This window comes from Cavia porcellus, unplaced genomic scaffold (assembly GCF_034190915.1).
Source record: "Cavia porcellus strain 051 isolate PalLab524CR breed Dunkin Hartley unplaced genomic scaffold, mCavPor4.1 scaffold_7, whole genome shotgun sequence".
NCBI classification, from domain to species: Eukaryota; Metazoa; Chordata; class Mammalia; order Rodentia; family Caviidae; genus Cavia; species Cavia porcellus.
The window spans coordinates 49,533,004-49,555,840 of record NW_026947490.1 but is presented as its reverse complement, the minus strand read 5'-3'; the positions used below and the strand labels follow the sequence as shown (position 1 = coordinate 49,555,840).

Here is a 22,837-nt window from a genome sequence, read left to right as displayed (position 1 = left end):
TCCTTTAAAAATATAGTACCTTTTAAAAAGAATAATAAAATTGTAAGATAGTATGTAGAAACAATTGTAAAATGTTTCAAAAACAATGCAGGAACACATACTTAGGCAACTGAACATTTTAAATGTCTTTCATTTAATCCAGAAAATCTTGGTTAAGCAAAGGATGCAGTTCATAAACCAAAATATCAACTTACCATTTATGTTAATTGCTGGTAATACAATTGACATTTTTGGTCTTGAAGTCTTGTTATGGGTAGTAGCTGGTAATAGCAGGTGATCCTAAAATTAACAAAGAATAATGTGTTACTTATTGCAATTCTCTTGCTTAGAACAGGCCAAATTTAGGATTTCTAAGAGGCCTAAATTTCATTTGAATGGCAATTTTTATTTGAAATTTCCTTAAAGGTAATTAGTTACAGATCATTAGGATCATTCATTTGTGAATGCTATACACATTTACTAGCATTGCCAGGCACAAGCAGTGTTCTTGGAGTACTCCTGGGTTCTGACACATGCTGCAGTACAGTATAGAGTTTTAGACAAGCAGGCAGGACAAGGGGTTTGGTTTAGTTCTGTGACTAAATAGCTACATGGTCTGGACAAGACCACAAATCTTCTCTGGCTGCCAGTTTCCGGTCCTGTAAAATGACAGAAGCTATACTAGATAATAAGATACTGAATATCTACCCATTCTAAACAGTCATTCTCAAGCTCTTTTTTTTTTTTTTAGGAGAAAAACCTTTTTTTCTCCAAAATTCTTATCCCAAATTATCAATTTATAAAAGAGAGATGCTGATTAAAGCAGGGTCTGAGCCTAGGGTATTGCCTGGTTCATCTGTTACCTCTGAAGTGGTCACAGCATTAGACATTTATTTGTCACTGATAAATACTAAGAAGATATATAGAAGTTCAGGCTTAAAAACTTTACTAGAAGAGTTTAAGGAATTATAAATGCATGCACAGCACAACTACATAATGCTAAATAATTCCATACTTTTGATGACCTATAAGTAAATCAGGGTATCTCAGGTTTTTTGTCTCTAGTACCATAATTACTAAAAGTAAGAATAAGCCAAGTGAAATTTGGCTTCAGAAAAGGGGGTAATTTATGAGTCTTTTGGAAAATGTTTGTATATTTATAACTGCAAAATGACTTTGATATTAACTAATATTTTCAATAACTTTTTCTCTTAGCAAAAATACAAGGACTGTCACAAAAAAGGTATGTTAGCATTTGTATTTAACAAAAAGTAGAATAAAGCTGAACCTAAGTTTAATTCATTTTCTTTTGCTTTCTTGGTTTTTTTTTTTCTGTTTCATTATTCATTCAACAAATTTGCTAAATGAAAGACCTCAAAATTTAAGATTTAACTCAGGTATTACCATACATGCATGCTCGTAATCCTAATACTCTGGGAATCTGAGGCAAAAAGATCACAAACTTGATACCAGCCGGGGCAACTTAATGAGACTATCAAAATTTAAAGGGGATGGGGAGGTGAAGATATTGCTTAGTATGAATGCTCCATGTTAAATCTCTATCATTGGCCAAAAAAAAAAAAAAAGAGGTAGGATTTGATATAACTGAGAGTGACTAAACTCAATGCTATGTAGTTCAAAAGCAATGTAACTATGAAATGCAGTATCAGCAAAGTTAAGGGAAAAAGAACCCTATACTGTGAAAAACAACTTGAAAATGATGTACACAAATAAGACTATGTAGAAGACATTTCCAATAACTGTTTGTGTTTTGTACATTTTAAGGCAACATTTCTATGAGAACACTTCAGAAAAGAGGAAGAGAGGGCAACAACGAGTCCATTAGAATTCTAGAATTATAACTTCAGAATTGCAGCACAGGTTTTTTTTTTTTTTTTTTTTTTTTTTTTTTTTTTTTTTTTGTATTTTTCATTTTTATCGGTACCCGGGATTGAACTCACAACTGCACACTTGCAAGAAAGGCGCTTATGCCGTTGAGCTAAATCTCCAGCCCATTTTGTTTTTTAAGTGCATTGTTAGACACAAACATCACACATTTCTGAGTATAACACATTATAATCAAGAAAAAAAACTCCACAATTTGCTGATCTTGCTATGAAAGTTATAAATAGCTTAGTTCCTGTAATTAAAATATGGCTTCAGAGTCTCTAAGTTGAATGAGAAAACAAACTCAGAAATTTGCAAGCCCCACATTAAGGTTACTATAAAAATAAACACATTTAAATTCCATTGGTCATGAGTTAAAAGTCAGACTCAGACTTAAATCTGAATTTCCTGCTAAGATTTACATGCTGTATACTAAGATTTAGATGCTGTACACAAATGCTGTTTTTAAACGTGACTTACAGAACACAGCGTCTCCTGCTATCCTTTTTTAAGTTTCAAATAAAGTACTTACTTTTGTAGAAAAAGGCAAAAATTATGCTATTATTAATCAAAAATAAGAATCAAAGATTTTTTTTTTGTGGTATCAGGGATCAAACTCACGACTGCATGCTTGCAAGGCAGGTGCTTATGCTGCTGAGCTAAACTGCCAGCCCAAGAATCAAAGATTGTACATATACAAATCATTACAGGTAACCTGTCTTTTCAGTCATCACTAAAGGTTCGCAAACTTGGGAACAGCTTTCATTCATTCATTCATTCATTTATGTTGGTTATTGAATCCAAGGCCTTACACATGATACTTGTCCACTAGGAAGACCAAAGACCAAAAATGCTGGGGACCAAAGCTGGTACACTACAAATTCTAATAATGCTTATCAATACTAAAAAGTAATTATCCACAAAGAGAACTAGAACAGGGCAGTTATTTTATTTAACATTTACTTTCATTTCCTTAGACTAAATGTTCCTTAGATCTCACCACAATGAACCTTGAGTTGATTGAAACAAACTTTTCTGGGTTCTTCTCACTCTTTTTTTTTTAGAACATTAATATTGTTAGTCACAACTGTAGAGACAAAGGAGTTTTAGTTAATGAGCCTACAAATATTTACTGACTTATCATTCATCAGAACATTTACTAAGTACAGTACACTGCCATACATTCATGCCTGTGCTACCCAGGATGCTTTCTTTTAAAGTATATAAACCTAGGTTTTTATTTTGTTGGGGAAACAGTCTAAATTGTGACAGAAATAACCATTTGTCTCTAGTACATACTCCCCTTTAACTATATAGAGTCCTATGATACTTAGTTGGGCACGAAGCCATCAAGCATAAAAACTACTCTACAGCCTCCATACAACCAGATAAGGCCACAAATTCTAATTAATAGGTAGGAAAGTTGTACCTGCAACTACTTCAAGATGATAATGGTGAAAAGGCCACCCGTCTCCTTCCTGGAAGCTAGAAGACATACATAACTGTGTGACTGTAAGTTTCACTGTCAACTTGACTAAGAGATTCCTGAAAAGGTGATTAGGCCATGGGGGCACTATTCTCATCAATGAATTAATCCACCAAGGTTCACTGTTGAATGTGCAGTTATGACGTAGGGCCCAAAGAGGAGAATCACTGGGGCATGCCTTTGCAGAGCTGGTGCACACTGCTCCTCACCTGCCATTAACTAGGCAGCTTTGCTCTGTCATCCCTCCCATAATGTTTCTTCCCTGGAGCCAGCCAACCATGAGCAGAAACCTCTGAAATCATAAGCCAAATAAATACCTCCTTTTTAAGGTTGCAGGTGTTAGGTACTTTGTACAGCAGTGGGAAAACTGACTAACACAGAAACAAGCCACCCAAAGAAGTAGGGTTGTTGTGGTGACTATACCTGACTTTACCTGGTATTTGGGAATACCAAAATACTGCACTATGAGAATAAGAAGCCTTTGCAATTGGTTTCTAAGATGAGTTTGAAGATGTAGGCTAGATCTAGATGCCCTAGATTTCCATCAGCTGAGCTTGATGGGCAGTTCTGGTTGGAGCTCAGAAGACCAGCATGCTGATTAAAAAGATGGACACTGAAGGCCAGGCTCATGAGGTTTTAGATGGGACAGTAGCTCTGTTGGGAACTAGACTAGAGTCCATGCATGTTACATTCTGGAAAAAAAAATGTCCACAATTGCCCATGTCCTAAGACTTCATGGAAGGTTGAGCTTAAAGGCAGTGAACTAATTGCTCTAGTGGGGGAAAACTTCAAGGCAACCCATTATTCAAGCTATGGCATGGGTACTGCCAGATTCTTTTAGCAAGACGTATAGTGAGAACTGGAAGCAAAAAACAGAGCTGAAAATACTGAAAAATTTTGGCTCAAAAAACCATGCATAAAACTGAGGCCGGCAGAGGTGTGGTTACTGAAGAGATTAGCACCATCAAAAAGAAAGTAAGTACACTAAAAACTTAAGATTGCAAGTAACTTGTTCTGCAAGCATTCTCAAGATGATTAAGAATTCCTAATAAACTTTAACCTGATAAACAGGCAGTGTTTGCATGTGAGTGGTCCACAATGTCAAACATCACATAATCACAACTGAACTAATGGCTCTCCTCCTTTTCTCTCTCCCTCTGTGCAGGATTAGGGGAGATCACCTCCCAACAGTAAGAGATTATAGAGGAGATGTCATCTTCAGAGGAGGAAGAGAAAAAAATCCAGGAATCCTTCATTTCTAATGAGATTAGAGAAATACATAAAATGTGGGAAACTGTGCAAAACTGTGTAGAAAAGTATCACCCAAACAAGGCTATAGCAGTACAAGCAATGAGTCTGTTAATGACAATACAATGTCACATTTCCACGAAGTCTTCAAAAGGGAGCAAAAGCAAGTGTCATCATAAGTTCCTTGTTAAAGCTGGCTACACATAAAAAAAAAAAAAAGATTCCACTGAGCCAATAGAAAACAGTGATTCTGTTAGTGATAATAAAAGTCATCCTAACAGTAACCTTCTTCTCTGATCTCCCTCACATCAGTCACAAAGATTTTAAAAGCAAGTACAGATTAATTTATTTTTCTTTATACTTTGTATTGTCTTTATTACTTTGTATTATATTACAATATTGTAATCATTTTTATAATGAATATTTTTGGGTTGTGGAACAAAACATTTGAACTTCCATTATTTCTTATGGAAAAATTTGCTTTTATATACAAATGTTTTGGATTACAAGCATGTTTCTGGAATGAGTTATGCTATCAAACCAAGGTTTTACTATACTTTGAACCAGGATAAGAAGAAAGATGCCTTGAGGGCATCTTAGGAACCAATAAGACTCTATCTATTTTAGGGTCAGAGGCACAAAAGTATAAAACCTTTATTTGAGAAGGAAGCCCCTGGGTCCCATACTCAAGAAGGGCCTTCTATGGAATTGGTTCCCTAGGATAGATTTTTCCATTCTCATCTACTCAGGCCCTTGAAGACTGCTACAGCCATGGTCCACGGGGGGCCTGGCTATTGCTCTTGCTGACAGCAGACCTTGCCATTATCTAAGTGATGCTGTTTTTTTTTAAGCATACAGAACACTGAGAATAGGGAGATGGAGGTCTCTAACCAGACTTCAAAGGAAATCTTGGGCAGCTAGGCAATGTGTGTGAGGGCTAGGAAGGTGTGTGAAGCGGTGGGACTGAGGCAGAAGATGCAATGGAGACTCTAGGAAGTCAGAGATGCCAGGAAGATGGAATGACCACCAAGAAAAGCCCAGAGGCAGTGAGAGGAACCAGCTCAAGCAAGAAGTCCTATGGATTGCAACCAGCAAAGCCACTGCAGTGGGACAGCCCAAACCCCCTGAAACTCACTTCTTACCATCACGTGACCCAGATGCTGGAAAATGAGCTACAGGATTTAATGTTTGCCTTGCTGGGTTTTGGTTTCACTTTGGTCATTTTTTCTCTCCTTCTATTCCTCTTCTTTTAGAATGAAAGTGTTTACCCTTTGTCACTTTTTGGGGGGATTAATTAACTTGTTTCTTGAACTTTACAGAGGTTCATGTTAATAATTTGTCTTGAGTCTCAGAGGAGACTGACTTTTAAGAAATGCTGAAACTGTGGAGACTTTGGAGATAGGATTAGTGTATGTTGGCTGTGCACAAGATAGTTACATCATGTTGGATAGAATTATGACTTTGTATTGTCTATATGTGAAGACTGAGTATAGTTTAAGGATAAATGTTTGGGTGTCAAGCTGATAAGGGGTAGAATGTAACAGTTAAGCTTAATTGTTGACTTGATTGATCAAGAGACTTCTGGAAAAGTGATTGGACCAGGGGATACTATACTCATTGGTGCAATAATCCACTAATGTTCATAGCTGAATGTGCTGTTAGGTGGTAGGGCCCAGTTGAGGATGGGGCACCAGGGACGTGCCACCTGGAAGGAATATCTCTTGCTGGTACCGTACTATCCTGATACTCTGCTTCCCATTTGCCATGAACTAATAAGCAATTTTGCTTTGCCAGTTCCTTCCTCCATGATGTTTCTGCCTTGGAGCAGTTAACCATGGACTGAAACCTCTCAAACGCTAAGTCAAATAAAAGCTCCTCCTCCTAATTGGAGCTATTAGGTTTTTGTTTGACAACAGGAAAGCAAATCAATACAGAATGCTAGATCTTTAGTGGTCATTTTGGATCATGACAGGGGAGCTGTAGGTAGAGGGTTACAGAGCAGTAAGAAAGAGATAAGGATCCTGATGATCATAAGAGCCACCGTAATACCTCTGGAACTTATATTTGAGAGAGAACTAAAATTCTAATTTGTTTAAGCCACTATTATTTTGGATTTTCTATTACTCATAGTCTAAACCAAATCTAATTACTAGACTAGTTAATCATGAATGTGTGATAGTAATAAAGGCCAGAGCTGTTACTTTTTAACATCACAGAAAAAGAACTATATTTATTTCTTAACCTTCTTGATATAAATCTCTCCTTTATTTCACTTAAATACTTACTAATGAACTAATGGAAGAAATTCAATTCTGGAAAAGTAGAGTGGAGGGATAATTTGATGAATTTGAACAAAACTGTCTCCCTCCTATTAAGTCACCTAAAATAATAAAAGTAGAACAAAAGTAAAACTATTTGAAAAGGAAATCTAGGAAAAGAATGTTTCTATAGAGATAATATATTTTGGCATTGACATTCCAAATTATGTCATTAGTTTTAAGACATTTCCAGATGGATTCCCGAAAGCCTTTATAAAGCTTAGATAGTCATAGGATATCTTCAGAGACAAAATTATGTGAGCAAAAATTATAATTAGTGCTTTGTTACTCATATTCCCAAAAGAAGCTGGACAAATAAGGGTGGGGGAAATACCAAAATCCTGCACTGTGAGAATAAAGCAATGATTTTCCAATGTTATGCAATACTGTACATGTGAAAAAAGCTATGTTCATATAGTTTTCCAATCTGCTTTTCAAGTCCCTCATTAGAAGTACGTGAAGTATTATTAGTACATAACATAGTACTCAAAGTTATTTAAGAAAACAAAAGCTTTGAAGAAGAATAGAACCGCATTTTGCTTAGCTAAGGTTATTATGGTAATTTACAACAAAGGTAAGGTTCTGAGCCAGGTAAGGTGGTGGTTGTAATCCTGCCATTTGGGAGGCTGAGGCAAGTGGACTGCTGTGAATTCGAGGTCAGTCTGAACTATACAGTGAGTTCAAGGTTATCCTGAACTACACAGTGATCCTCTGACTCCCCCACCAAAAAAACAAAAACAAAACAACAATAACAAAAAGTAAGGTCCTATTGGGATTCTATGTATCCACACACAAAAAGAAACTGATTTATTGAATTAAATGACTCTTCCACTCCTATTAAACTCACAGGTTGGTACGTATTAAACTTTCCTGGCTACTTGAGCTGTGCTTTTTTCCCAAAATTAATTTTACTAACTGTATGTTAGTGTAACTGTGTAATTTAATAGAATATTATGTAAACTGATAAGAACTGTGAAAAGACAGCAAGACTTGATAAAAGTGAAGAGGTTAAAAAATATTTTTCCAATTGCAAAACCACCACTAGAAAATGGGGGAAAAATCCTAAGACTGTTACTCAGATTGCTTAATAAGTATTTTTCAGTTACTACTTTAATTTAAAGTAACTGGAAATTGTACTTCATAAATTATAGATGTAGTTCATGGAAGAAAAGATGGGTACAATTCTGATTTCTCTCCCCTTTTTTATAGATTTGTGATATAGACTAAATACATTCATATGGAGAACTGGTTCACATATATTCACATCTTGCTTCTTTTTATTTTTAAATAGTGGATTTGGACTGAAAGAAAAGGTACTCATTATTCATTACAAATTGACAAATGAATACACATTAAATAAATAAAGTAGAATGAAAAAATGTCTTTAAAAAAACCAATTCCTTGCTTTAACCAGTTTTGTTTAAATTAACCAGTCAAAAATTAACAGACCATCTACTAGTTCTTATTGTATTAGGTAAGACAGCATCTCTTCATTAGGAAACCGGCTCGTGGTTGAAGGCTTGTTTGAATAAAAAGAAATACACTGATTATCTAATGAAGCGCACTAAGATTGAAGGAAACTCAGATGGCAACAGGCTGCCACTGTGACACTAGGCGATTCTCACTTGGATTCACACGGCCCTGGACGGCAGAAAGTTTTGTATATCAGGCCAACAATAACAACGGCCTCTTAACATTTTATATTTGGCCCATATTCACTGAATTCCTGAGATGGGGTTGGTTTTCAAGTACAAAAACAGTTAAAACCAGATCAAAAATCTAAAAAAAAGTATCTATCCTTATTTAAGCTTTGTATTAAATGTTTCCTCACCTGTGCCTGAGACAGCTTTCATTTTCTACTGTTACTCTACCTTAATTATTTACCATGTAGCTTTGAAACTGCCACATAAATTGAAGAGTACAGTATATATCAAACCTCAAAAAAACACAGGGCCAAAGCAGCAATTATAAGTTGGCCTTTACAGTTGCTTATCTAAATTCACAACATTTGGAACTGGTTTTCTTTCAGTTATACTAATTGCTGATTGGAAAACAAATATGTCCATTTGCCAGAGCAATACAAATTGTGAACAAATTAAAACATACAGATACAGACAGTGACATATCCAGGAAATAAACACTGAAAAAAAATTTTAGAGGTAGTAAAACTTAAGTGGGATGTAATAATTTTAAGTCTATTAAAGTGTCCATGATGTAGAACTTCCCATCATAGTAAAAAATGAATTACATTACTCACCCTAAGATTAGAAATAGTTAATATAAAAAATAAATATGAAAAAAATATGAATGCAATATTTGTGCCACTAATGTGTTTAATAAAACTACAAATCAAAAGAAGATATAAAGCTTGCATCTGCGGCATTAAAGGGAGGAAGAAAAAAACCAAAATTATAAATGTACAGCAGATGCCCAAGAATGAGTCAACAGTTATATTGACAAGAGGAAAATTTTGACAATGCAAACAGCTGCCAAGGTCACCAGAGGAAAAACTAACTCGAAATTTTAATGGATGCATACTTAAGTTTTGCTTTAAAATATTTTTCTCATATTAAACTCTGCAAGAAGCTTCCTCAAACCTGACCAGTTGACCTGGCCACTTCTTTAATTTGCACACAATAAAGTATTAGGTTGAACCATATAAAATTGTTGTTTGGTGGGTATAGTTTTATCAGTAAGTTGGAATGCTTCAACCTAACTCCTCTCTTTTTAACAATCAGACAATTTTTACTTTCTTGTTCAAATAGATTCTTGCAAATACTAGTACCAAGAATAAGAGAGTAGCTTCCAAATAATTCTCTCATGAGGAGAATTGCATGGAAAATGTTTCTAAATCAAGTCAGGATTATTTTTCCTTGAGAAAGCTTTTAGACAAAATGTTGGGTTACTTGCTTAACAGGCACAGGACCAGGAAATCTTTAACCCTGTGCTTTATATTATTTCATTCAAAACTGTGAGCTAATCAAAGTTCAAAACATTGTCACCTCTAATAGCTTTTTCAAAACCTGGACAGTGTGTGATTTGGGGAAATTTAGGACCCTTGGAACAGGTTATTAATCATTATTTGTTGAGCGCCAACAATGTGGCAAATTTTTATAATGTCTTTCTAAGGAAAAAGATCAAACACTAAATGTGTAACAGTTTATCAATTTAAGCATACCACACATAATATTTATAAGATGTTTCATTTTAGAAATTTCACTTTACCCAGCACTACCAGTAGGAATCGAATTTCCTGAAGGTTAAATTGCATTCAATAGACCAAAGCAAACCACAGAGGGCCAAAGAGGGGAGCCTATGGCTAAAGCAAATTTAGTCAAGTTTCTTGAGAAAACAGATACTAGGAAATATTTCAAGAAAAAAATATAGGTATATAAGAATTATTTTACTTTTGTTGGAGGAAAGGGGAAAATATTGGGTTGAAACAAGAAAGTTAACTTTGAAGATCTACACAGAGACTCAAACTAGTCTCAAATGCCATGTGGGTGTGCAGAAAGGAGCTCCAAGCATTCTACAACTTTCTGGAAGGGGGGAAAAAGGAGTTTGACTTAATTTATATTTCTAAAGTCATTTCTCCTCCCATGATTCTCAGCGTCTGGATAATCCCCTGGTCTTCTCTACAGATCTTGATCCTTTTCTTTTCAAAGCAATTTTGATCATGGTTTCAAACAAAGAAACAAGAAGGATTGTAAAATATCCCTAGAGTACATTTTAGCAAAGACTGATTGTGACAAGACAAATTAGTAGGTAAGAAATATAAAGTATTGTACTTTATAGTTCTTTTAATGCCCTTAAATTTTAACCATAATTTGCAACAATCTGATTTGTCCACTACCTTAGAAGACAAGTTTCCTCTCAGGATCTGGGTTAGCAAGGCAGCCAAACTGAACTTCTGCTCACAAAAAGAAAGCTAAGTTTTTATTGTCACTAAATATAGAGCAATAAATAGTACAACACAGCCCTGTTGTGTACTCCAGGAGAGTCCTTTTCACATTGAACAGCATGTTCTTTCCAGTGCCTGTCCGTTTTAATCACAAACGCAACAGCAAGTTTGGACAGTCTAATAAGCTTTAAGTGTATTTTTGAATGTAATGCATGTGTAGGAAATAAATGAAAATTCTCCTTTCCTTGTATGGTCAAGCACTGTTCTAGAAAGGGCATCAGATACATTTCGGGTAACAATGGCTTAAAAGGCAAGCTATGGTCTGGTAGTACTAATTACAAGTTCTGTACCCATTAAGTACCCTGAAGCATCTAGTCTTACAGTCAAACGAACTATACAAAGAAGAGTACATGGTGACAGTGGTGGGTCCTTCACAACAGAGGTTCTTAAGAACGTCACCTGCAGGCTTTTATAATGTAAATAATAAAATGTTGTCTTTTGAACAAATTACCCTGGTGATTCTGGTGCAGATACTTCCATGAACTCTGCTTTCACAAGCAATGCTCAGTGTAGCACAGACAAAAGTTAAAAACTTGGACTCAGAACCTGCAGTGCCAGGTTTGAATTCTGCCTCTACCATTCAATTCTAGCTGTAGCGTGTAGAGCAAATTCCTTGCCCTCTCTGTGTCCTCATTTTCTTATCAGTAAAACAGCCATAGTAAAAAACTGTATGCATTGTTTATAAAGATTACACAAGCTAGTATTTTAAAGTAACTGAATAGTGATTGGTACGTAGGTGTCTAATAATTTATTTTTTCTTTTTTGTAAAGGATCAGTACAGTGAAGTACTTGAAAAATGCAACACGGAAGACCAACAAATATAAGTTCATTTCTTTGCACATCATAGCTGACAGCCACTGCCCTGCTGCTGAGTAAGGTGGATTTAATCTTGTCAGCCTAGAAAGGAAAGCTCTTTGTAATCTGACCGCTACTGACCTGGCCTCTTTGCATCAGGTCTTCTCTCTGTTCCTTTCCACAGACACTAATGCCAGCTGTCACACTCTCCATGAACAAAACCAGGAAAGAAAAACCCTTATATTTTATTTCCTTTCATTTAAAAGATGACAAGGGACAAATAACTGAAGCACAAGTGTACAAAGTCTCCAGTTTATCCCTTTTCATTTCAAGTAGATTGCTCGGTTTTGAAGTGCTGATAGATTGCATGTATGGTAGAGGCAAGATAATTGATGTGGAAGAAAGAAACTAAATTGATTTTTTTTTTCAAAACACCGTATTGCTATGTGGTTCAAACTGGCCTTGAATTCACTTTGTAGCCCAGATGGGCCTCAAACTTGTAGAGATCCTCCTGCCTCCGCCTCCTGAGTGCTGAGAATACAGGTGTGTGCCACCCCATCTGGCTTCTAATTTTTTAAAAAAGTATGAATTATCAGCAGAAAAAAATGTTCTGGAAGTTGGAAAGAAGGAAAAGAAATGGGCTGAGCTGCAGGCTTTGTAAGGCAGAAGAGATTAAAACAGTAACTCAGTGATGTGTGGGAGTGGAAGACAGGTGAAGAATAAGAGGAGATGAAAATCTCTGGACATTTTTTGTCTATAGTTGAAATGATAGTTCCTTTGGAGTATCTTTAAAGAGGCTTCATTCATGACCTACTTATGAAGTATTTCAGGTATTGGATTTGTATTTATTTTGGATATTTTACCATGCCAAAAATCAGCCTTTAAAAAGGACATGTATTACAAGTTCACTTTTATTTAAATTACACAGATAAAGGGTCTTTTCCTCTATAAAGAATTCATAGTGGTCTTTTTGGCAGAGAAGCATACTTAAAAATCAAATTAAATCTTAGTACAAAAACCACTTTTCATAGGCCTAGCAATTTGAAGAATTTGGGCAGCTTCGCCTGTACCACAGGTGGTTCTGGGTTCTGCTCCATTCTACTCTGTGGCCTGGGCCCCATCCCTCCTAATCCCCGCCTGGCCCACCTACTCCTTTGGTGCAGGTCACTCCTGGGGGTGGTGTTTCTCCTTCCCTGTGTGAAGGGCACAGTGACTTCTAACAACGAACAGGCCTGGCGGAGACCAAGTTCACGCCTAGAAATGTGCCCCTACTACAAGGTTCTGTAGAGTTGCCTCCATTTCATTCTTAAGGTTTAATCAAGCTGCCTTTGTGAGTACTAACGTGGGTTAAAGGAGCCCAGAAAAGATTTGTGGAGGGAGAAAGACTTATAAGAGACTCTAGTATAAGGCACGAATTAAGAGAAAACAAAGTCAAGTTTTAGATTTGATATTCCTGATACTTGATATTAGTAAGGCAAGCCTTAGATTATATTTCTGGTTTTATTAAATATTTTTCATTTTGTTTATGTGAATTTCAGATCTTTAAGATTAAGTATTTAATTATATAATACTGCTGGTTTTGGCTCTCCAAAACTCAAATGTCATGTTTTCTCCTTGTAGTAGATATACTTCTTGAGTGAGGTTTTATGAACAAAATATCACCAACTACAGAAACCTGAAGGGGAGGGGGTAATTTCCCTCCCTCCGTCCCACCTTTCTTTGTATTTAGGATTAAACTTAAGGCCTTCACACTAAGTGACTTCCCCAGCCCTCCCCTTTTTAAAAACATGTTTTGAGACAGAGTCCTGCTAAGTTACTAAATTGCCCAGGGTGGGCTCAAACTTGGGATCCAGCTTTCCAATAAATTCTCTTTCTACTTAACAGTAGTGGTTAAGTTTCTGCTGTAAGTAAAATTACAGTAGTTTCCATTGTTTATAACCAAGAATTCATTTCTCATATATTTGGTATTGCTGGTCAATGTTGGATTTGAAAACTGCCAAAAATAAATTATTAGACTGTGGTATGTGGCATTATTTTTAGGTAAGTAAATTATAATAAGCTGACCCTGCCATTAACTAATGGACCTCCCACGTTTTATCTAGTCTTTGACTCCCAGACTAATGAAAATGAGCCCTGCTGTTACCATTCTGTCTCCACAAAGATTACGATCTAAGTGTTAAATCTACTTGCTTTTTTCTGGTTCCCTCCTACCTTCTCTGTATGGCATTTGACACTCTGATCTTTCCTTCCCAAACTTTCTTCACTTTCATTTCCCTACAAGTCTGTCCCCTTCCACATCCCACATTAAATATTGGTATTTTTTAAGGGTGAATCTTTTTTTAGTGCACATCCTCTTTTGGCATTTTCATCTTGTCCTGAGATTTAAAATATATGTTTGACTCAAACCTTATCTCAAGACTCATATATACAATTTTTTTTACTAAACAACTCCACTGGAGTATTGCAGGTCTTTAATTTGTGGGTGAGTGCTGGAAACTGAACCCAGGGCCTACTGCATGCTATGTATGTGCTCTACCACACCTTTAAAACCCTTCTAGGTCTTTAAACTCCGATTTGTGTCCTCATGAGTTTTATATTTTTAGGTTAATTCATCAATTTCAATTTTGTTTTCTGTTATTCTCAACACTATATATGTTCTTTTCTTATTCTGAGCATGCGTCCACGTTAGCTCCTCCTAAATAGCTCTAATCACTCCTTGGCTATCTCATTTCATATCAAATTTTTACATATTAAACAAATTTATATTTCTAGTCTATATCTAACTACCTACTCTAAATATCCACGTGAGTCTCAAAGTTAAATTCTCTAGTACTAAGCTCCTGTTGTAGCCCTCAATATGCTTTTCCTGCAGTGTGTCCTTCCTCAGCAGCCATGTCCTATTCACAAGTGCTCAAACCAGAGGCCTTGTAATATTTTTCCCATATTCTACATCCAATCCATAGTACATCCTAGTGGTTCTGCTTTCCAAATACATCCCCCAACCACCAGCTAAAAGTGTCATTATTTTCTGCCTATGTAATTAGACATAATGGTCTGCTAAACGGTCTGCTCACTTCTCTTTTCTCCTAAAGTTCTTTCTCATTATAGTAATCAGGATGATCCTGTTCAAACGTAAACCAAAATGCTCCAGTGACTTCCACTCAGAGTAAAATTCAAATCACTAGCCTGGCTCTATGGCTATATATGATATGACTCACCAGTTGGTTTCTCTGGCACCATACTCTGTGGTTCTCTTACTCTCTCCAGCTGCAGGAGCCTCCTTTTTTGTTCTTCATATATAGTAAGCATGTTATGCACTTGTTTATTCTGGAAAATTCTTTCTGTACATATATGCATGCTACATGCCTTGACTCTCCAAGTTTTCACATGAATTTCTCAGTAAAGCCCTTCTTGGTTAACCTAGTTAGACTGTACACACAACCTCAACAAACTCACCTGCCTCTTTTCCTTTGCTTAACTTTTATCCCTAATATTTACTGTCCATTTTTATTCTTTATAAATAAGCTCTACAAAACAGAAATTTTTAACTGTTTGTTTATTGTCAAATTTCTAGAGTCTGTTATAGTCTTTCATAGTATGTGTTACTGCTTATATCTAGATGTCCCTCCAAAGTCTCATGTAGTCACAGGTGGGGCTTTTCTGAAGTGACTGGCTAGGGTGTTAATGTTATGCTGGATTAAGAATGTGATGCTAGGATTAAGGGTACCTCACCCTAGATCAACAGGTTCATAGAATAGATGGAATATAAAGAGGCAGATAGAAGGCAGGCCTGCTGTTGCTGCTGCTGCCTCCTGCCTGCTCTGTGATACCCCTCTGCTATGCCTCTCTGCCCTGCAGCCAACCAATTATGGACCGAAACCTCTACAGTATGCTGAGATAAACTTTTCTTCTTTAACTTTGGGTACTGAGTATGTTGTTTCAGCAATAAGAAGAGTAACTAAGGCAGTACATACCGAAAAATCATTTATGATACAAATAAATTAGCTGGGTGAGAGCTATGATAATAGTTTTTTGCCTCAAGTACTAAAAATTATTTTTTGCCTGAAGTTCTAAAAATTATTAATTTATTCTGTGATGAAGTGGTAAGTACATAAAAAAGGTCCTAAAGACACTTGCAGTGAATCTGCAAAGTCAAATTATTTCCACAACAATACTAGATTATTATTTGCCTTTTTGTATTCTGCCAACAGGGAAAAAGTAAGGCAAAACTGCTGGACCTTGGCCTGAATCTAGGTAGTGGCAAAAATATACTAGTAGTCACTATATTTTTCACTAATACATATTCACAATAAAAAACAAACCAATAAATCAGTCAATGAATTAAAAAAAAATAAGGCAATTTCAATTAAGAATATCGTTGTTACCCAGGTATGGTGGCAACACGGATGTAATCCCAACACTCTAAGAGACTGAGTTAGGAGCACCACAAATTTGAGCCCAGCTGAACAACTTAGCAAAATTCTATCTGAACATAAAAATAAAAAGGGCTGAAGATGTACTCAGTGCAAAGGCCTTGGGTTCAATCTCCATTACTATACACATATATACAGAATATCCTTGTTGAAGTACTAAAAATTATTAATTTACTCTGTAATGAGGTGGTAAGTATATAAAAAAAGAGTTCTAACTAGTAAAACTAATGGCTTCAAAAAAAAAAAAAAAAAAAAGATCATGAATGTGACTGCTACAAGCTGACCAACCACTTTTTTTATTTTAAAGAGGATAAAACAGAATAAAATCAATCAAAACAAGCCAGTGTAAGAGATACAGAACTTCAAAACATTATGAAACCAGTAATAGTTACCACAATGCCTTTGGAAGTCTCAAAATAGCTGCAGATAACTTCAGACATAGTAAAAATAAAACAGAACAGAATAGAATAGAAACAATAAAAAAAAAAAAACAATGAATGCAACAAAGGACTTCCTAACAAGCCAATAGTAAATCCAAAATTACTACCATAATATATCTTTGCTATCTTTGAAATAGTTGCTCCCGCCATCAGATTTAACATAATAAAAAAAAAAAGAGAGAGAGAACAAAATCCAAACCAACAAAACAATGGAAATGATATAGAATTTCAAAACAAGATCATAGGGAATCAACAATGGCTACAACCTTCAGAAGATCCCCCCAGATGTCACACTGAGTACCAGTACGCTCTGAAGCTATATCAGACCACTGGCCCTAGACCTGCAATGTTAGTGAAACACCCAGCACCACAGGTGTCCAACTGCATTTCACCTCAATAGCTACCATCATAGCCTGTGTTTCTCTGGGTAAGCCGATCACTTATGGAGGTGCGTAGGGCTGGTACTTTTGTTTGCCAGCCCACACACTAGAAGGAGCTAAAGGGCTGGGGTCTGGCTGTTCTAGTCCGCCAGCCGCCCGTGCATGGTGCTGGTTCACAGACTGGGCTTGCTTCCTGCTGTGGCCTTGTTCTCTCCGATGCCAGGCCATCAATGGCGCTGACTCACAGGGAGAAGCGACAGTCTGGCTGTTCCGGGTCCAGTAGCGGCCTACACATGGCACTGCTTTCCAGACTGGGCTTGCTTCCTGGTGAGGCCTTGCTCTTTCTGCCCCAGTGGGTGAATGTTGCTGACTCGCAGCAAGAGGTTGGGGTTAGGCTGTTCCCAATCTGGTGCCACTTTTTTTTTTTTTTTTTTTTTTAATAAATACTACTTGAAATAATGACTGACAAACTACTGTTATTTAGGCATGGATATTCATAAACACTTTCTTAAAAGTATACAAAGTAAGCTTTTCATTTCAAACAAAACACTTGACAATATAGATTACAAATGAAAAAGTGGAGACTTTGAGTAAAAATTAGAATTTAAAAAACCTTGTATCTACCATCATGAACACAACTTTTTCAGGTGAAGTAATATTAAAAAAAAACACATTTATCTGAAAAGGCCATCAAAAAACTCTTTCCTTTTTCAGTTACTAACTTGTATGAAGGGAGAGTTTCTTCACATACCTCAACTAAAATAACATTGCAACACAGTAAATGCAGAACACATGAAACCATGCTATCTTCTACTAAGTGATATTAATCAAAAGAAAAATACTGCATGTTCTCATTTATACATGAAGCCAAAAGGCTGATCTTAAAGGTATAGAGTTAAAGTAAAAGTGGCTACCAGAGCCTGAGAAGGGTGTCGGGGCAGGGAGAGCAGAGTGTGGCTAAGACTTTCAGTGGTGCAGCTGTTCCATAGCACAGCAGGACAAATACGCTGACAACTGAGTATTCCAAAATAGCTAGCAGAGAGAATTTTGTATATTTCCAACACAAAGAAATGAAAAATACTGGAGGATATGGACATGGTATTCCCCTGATTTGATCATTATACATTGTATATACATACAGAAACGTCACACTGTATATACCCTACAAATATGTGTAATCACTATGTATCAATTAAAAACAAATAAATAGGAAAAAAGTACTATGGCTATATCCAAAAAAACTGCAAAACTAAAATGATGCTACTTTTCTCATTTAAAAAAACTGTACTTTGCTTTGGAGGATACAATTATAAAATTACATTTAAAATTATATTAAAATGTACTTGATTTATTATTTTTAATAATTTACATATTTTAAAAATTTTCTTAGTTTTAATTTTTACTAGTGGCTAATGATAGTGAGCATCTTTCTTATGTGCTATTGGCTTTTTGTTAATATTCTTTGGATCAATGTCTACTCAAGTTTCTTGCCTTTTAAAAAACTGGATTATTTGTCTTTTTATGGTTGAGTTATAAGACTGCTTTATATAGCCTAGATACAAGTCTTTTATCAGATACATGATTTGTAAATAGTTCTCCCATTCTACAAATGTCTTATCTCTTTCTTAATGGAATCCTTTGCAGAACAAAAGTTTTTACTTTTGAAGAAGTCCAGTTATTCTGTTTTTGATTTTTTTTTATTACTGGGTGCTCAGGTTCAAACTGATAGCTGCTGCCCAAGAACATGGAAGACAATCTTTTGTGAAAAAATAAAATAGCTTCATTTAAACCTAACTCCAAAGGCAATGGAAGGGCCTCTTACTGCATCAAATCACCGTCTCACCCTGTTCAGGTGTGTAAGGGCTCTTATGGGGGAGCTGCACAATGAGACAATATACAAGGAAATTCCTATGTAGCTTCATCCCCTGTCCACTGGCTCCTCTCCTTTGTGAAATGAAACAGACTGCAACCTCTGGGGGCCAGCATATGCACACTCCCTTCAGGCATATGTGCTAGTTTTGAGTCCCTTCTTCATGTGAGTTGAGGAAGGGTTGGGGGATTGCATCTCAGCCTGAGAAAGTTTGGAGAAGTAGATCAATTTTTAAAAATTTTTTTGATTACATTCTTGTATCATACCTAACACATGTGTAGCTTTCTAGAGTAGTAATTAACTTTTCTAGAATGACTATATGATCATACACACTCACCAGCAACATATAAGCAGTCCAGTTTCTTTGCATCCTTTCCATTTGAGTTGGCATTTTATTTTGGTCATTTATTAAGGTGCAATTAAATGTCAACTCCATTCTTTACTTTCTAGGACTAAGCCCTACCCATTTCTCTTTCCATTTCTGTTCTCTATCATCCAGATCCAAGCAAAGCTAACTGCCCCTCATTTATGTTCTCATAATCCCTTACATCAATCACCACTAAATCTATTAATGTATTACACTTTGTATTTATATGTCTGTTTATATTGGACTGCCTTTCTTCACTGTAAAACTTACAGAGAGATCCATGGGCCTCCTGAAATTATATAAAACATTCTGTTTAAATATGTACATGCATACTTTTTAAGAAAGGGAAGAGTCAATAATGGAAATAGGTTTATAATCACTTCAATAGAAAAACTCTGTCAATAACAAGCATTTCAGACTAAGAGAACTCAACAAATTTCTTAACATGAGTTGCTGTTTAGGGAAAAAAGTTATCTCACTCAAAATCGCTTTACATTTTACAGATATCTGACTTCCAACAATAACTACTAATTTACTTTCAATCAAAAAGATTCACTTCCAGTCATAATTGAATGGTTAGCATCTATTTGGAGTATAATGATGAGAAATTTTTTTGCAACGCATTTAATAAGTAACAGTTGATTCTTCTAATTTCATTTCAAATTGTTGCTTTCAACATCTTAGACATATTTAATAAAAATGACTAACAATTGCTCTTACTAATTTGTTCTACTCTATCATCATGGTTATCATTCACTCATATCATTAGAAAAACTACTTTTTAACTTTCACAGCATTGCTCATAATTAAATGTACTCTTTGCTCTATACATCTCAAATTCCGCCACAACAGATACGGTTACCAATCTGTTTTCATAGCATTATGAGATACACTAGGAATGAAAGGAATTTGAGGCTCGTCTTAAAGATGATTTCCAAGAGACAACAACAAACAAACAAAAGTTTTCTGGGCTGGGGGTTTAGCTCAGCAGTGTAAGTGCCTGCTTGGCAAATGCGAGGTCATGAGTTCAAACCATGGTACCAAAAAAAAAAAAAAAAAAAAAAAAAGAAATTGATGTCTTTGTATCCATGGTCCCAGAGTATAGAGATCAAGTAACAGAAGTTCATTATAACTTTTAAAAATGCAAAAATGAATCCTTTATTTTATTAAAGAAGGCCTTAGACATGAAGTGTACTCATTTTAAGAGACTTAAATTGTTCTATGTCTAGGTACATTCACTTTTGACAACCTTTACTAGATGAAAAGATGGCAAAAACAAAACGCGCATGCGAAAGACAGGATAAAAGGAGAAAGTTTGAATCACTCAGTTGAGAAATAAGTTATTCATCAAAAACAGTAACATGAGGACTACAACTGATGGAAATCACACTAATTAGAAATCATTTACCCTCCTCTTCCAAACCCAGCTGTTAAACAGATGTCTCTAAAAACAAAACAGAAGCCATCATGTCAACATACTGCCCATCTTATGGAACCTTTCAAAAAAAAAGATGTGAGATGAATCTAAGTTGGACTTCACTCTTTAATGGGAGCTGTGCACAAGTAGCTATATAAATAACTGATTAATGATCAAACACTGACATGCCCAGTGACACAGAAAGTTTGGCAAGATACTATACAAAGGTAATGCTCTTACTTGAGAGGATGCTTGTTTGTAGAGGGCAAAGTTTTGCTCTGTTTTGGAATATTGTTATTATAAGAAGCACCACCCTTTAGTGGAAAATAAGACTGTTAGTGAGCCCTTCAAATTTATCAAAAGATTGTGAGTTCTAGCATTCACAAGAGACCATAAAAAAAGATCTTGAAAGATCTCCTACAAACACAGAACTTAAAAAAATGTATAGGATGATGTGAAATTACATACATATATAGATGATAATCTATCTATCTATCTATCTATCTATCTATCTATCTATCTATCTATCATCTCCTAGTCCCTGGCACAGAGTTCCTAGAATGCTTATAATTTCCTGAGTTCTTAGGAATGTCTGACACAGCATTTCCAAAACCCCTAGAAATTTCCTAGGTCGAGACTGCTCTTGGTAGGCTCCTAGATGAGGGCTGGTCAACTGAAAGACCAAGCCATACTCCTAAATTTGGTGCTTTTTGCCCTGTCTCCCATTTCTCTGGAGAGAGAAAAGGGTCTATAAATATAGTTAGTAATTGATCATGCTATGTGATGAAGCCTTCATAAAAATTCCAGAACTGTGGGATTCAGTGAACTTCCAATTGCTAAGCATATGGAGGTGGCTGGCAGTGGCATGCCCACACAGGGCATGGAAGACCCTTTCCTATTTACCTTGCTCTATAAACCTCTCTGAATTTGCTGTTCATCTGTATCCTGCATAATATTATGTTAAATGGTTAAAATGGTTAAATGAACCACTATGGCAACCTGATTATGTAGGGGGTTGTGGAAATCCTGTTTTATAACCAGTCAGTCAGTTGGAAGGCACCTGGGGCATGAGACTGACATCTAAAGTGGAGATAGTCTTGTGGGACTGAGCCTTGAGTCAGTGGGAGTTGATGCTCCAGGCAGATAGCATCAAAACTGAGTTAAATTTCAGGACATGTAGTCAGTGTCCGCTTGGTTGGTAACCACACACATTTTGGTAACCACAGGAGAAGTGTTGTGTTGAGTGACTGTGAGAGAAGACAGGGTAGTTTGTTTTCTACTTGGAAAATCTGAAATGCCTAAATGAAATATTTTGCCAATTATAATTATAAAGTGGGGTGATAAACTAAAGAGGAGAACAAAAACCTTTTAGAAAAAAAAAGATACTACGCAAAATCCCCACTGGAGAAAGTCTCTAGTAAGCCAATGCTAGATAGTAAAGGGAAGTAAAGATATTCAACTGACTAATCTTAACCTCTTCGTTTCAACATGCTTAAAACTATTAAGCAAAAATGCCAAATTTTTTCTATTTTCCAACTCTTGCTATACCCATGTGTTTTAATTACTTTTGTCATAGCTGAGACAAAATACCCAACACCCCCAATTTTTTTTTTTTTGTCTTTTTCCTTTTTATCGGTACCGGGGATCGAACTCACGACTGCCTGCTTGCAAGGCCCAACACCCAAAATTAAAGGGGGAAAAGTTTATTAGCTCAGTTTGTAGAGGTTTTACTCTATAGTTGGCTAGCTGTAAGACAGGCTAACAAGGCTGAGGGGCAACAGTTCATGGCAGGTAGAAAGAAGGTAGCCAAAGCAACAAGGGACCTTAACAGTGTCTTTCTGCCCCTTTTGTCTTATCTAGACTACTTAGGGAAGGTAGCACTCACACCTTTAATCCTAGTGCCTTCAATCCTAGCATTGCACAATGAATCAATTCCCAAATCTAGATCTAGCCACTTCTGCAAAAGTCCCACCTATGACTTTGGCTTTGGGGGGACATCAAGACACAAGCCATAACATTCTATCCCAGAGCCCCTAAAGACTTATGCATATTCCTTTATGCAAAAAGCATCTAGTCCCTCTCAAGAGTTGCCAGAATCCTAACATTTTCAGCATTGCTGGAAAGTCCACGTCTGAAGTCTTCTCTGAGATTTAAGGCAAACTCTTAGCTGCAAGCTGCTGTACAAATGAAAAGAAAGCTAAATATTTCTGACATTCAGTGGCACAAGATAAGATATTTCCATTCCAAAAGTTACAG

The 22,837-nt window shown here is 36.1% G+C and overlaps 2 protein-coding genes across 3 annotated transcripts in view; both read right to left on the bottom strand.

Moving 5' to 3' along the window:
- Nucleotides 1-22,837, bottom strand: part of Atf6 (activating transcription factor 6) — a 188,476-nt gene that overhangs the window by 43,999 nt on the left and 121,640 nt on the right. For both annotated transcript variants that reach the window (XM_013149252.3, XM_063253564.1), the window contains one exon: nt 195-279. In XM_013149252.3, coding sequence (XP_013004706.2) covers nt 195-279 — 85 coding nt within the window. The remainder of the gene's footprint in view (nt 1-194; nt 280-22,837) is intronic.
- The window catches only part of LOC134476966 (proteasome activator complex subunit 3-like), a 56,063-nt gene continuing 33,420 nt past the window's right edge, over nt 195-22,837 (bottom strand). Inside the window, exon 1 of the mRNA XM_063253568.1 lies at nt 195-22,837. This exon is cut by the window's right edge and continues 33,420 nt beyond it. The gene's annotated coding sequence lies outside the window, so the exon portion shown is untranslated.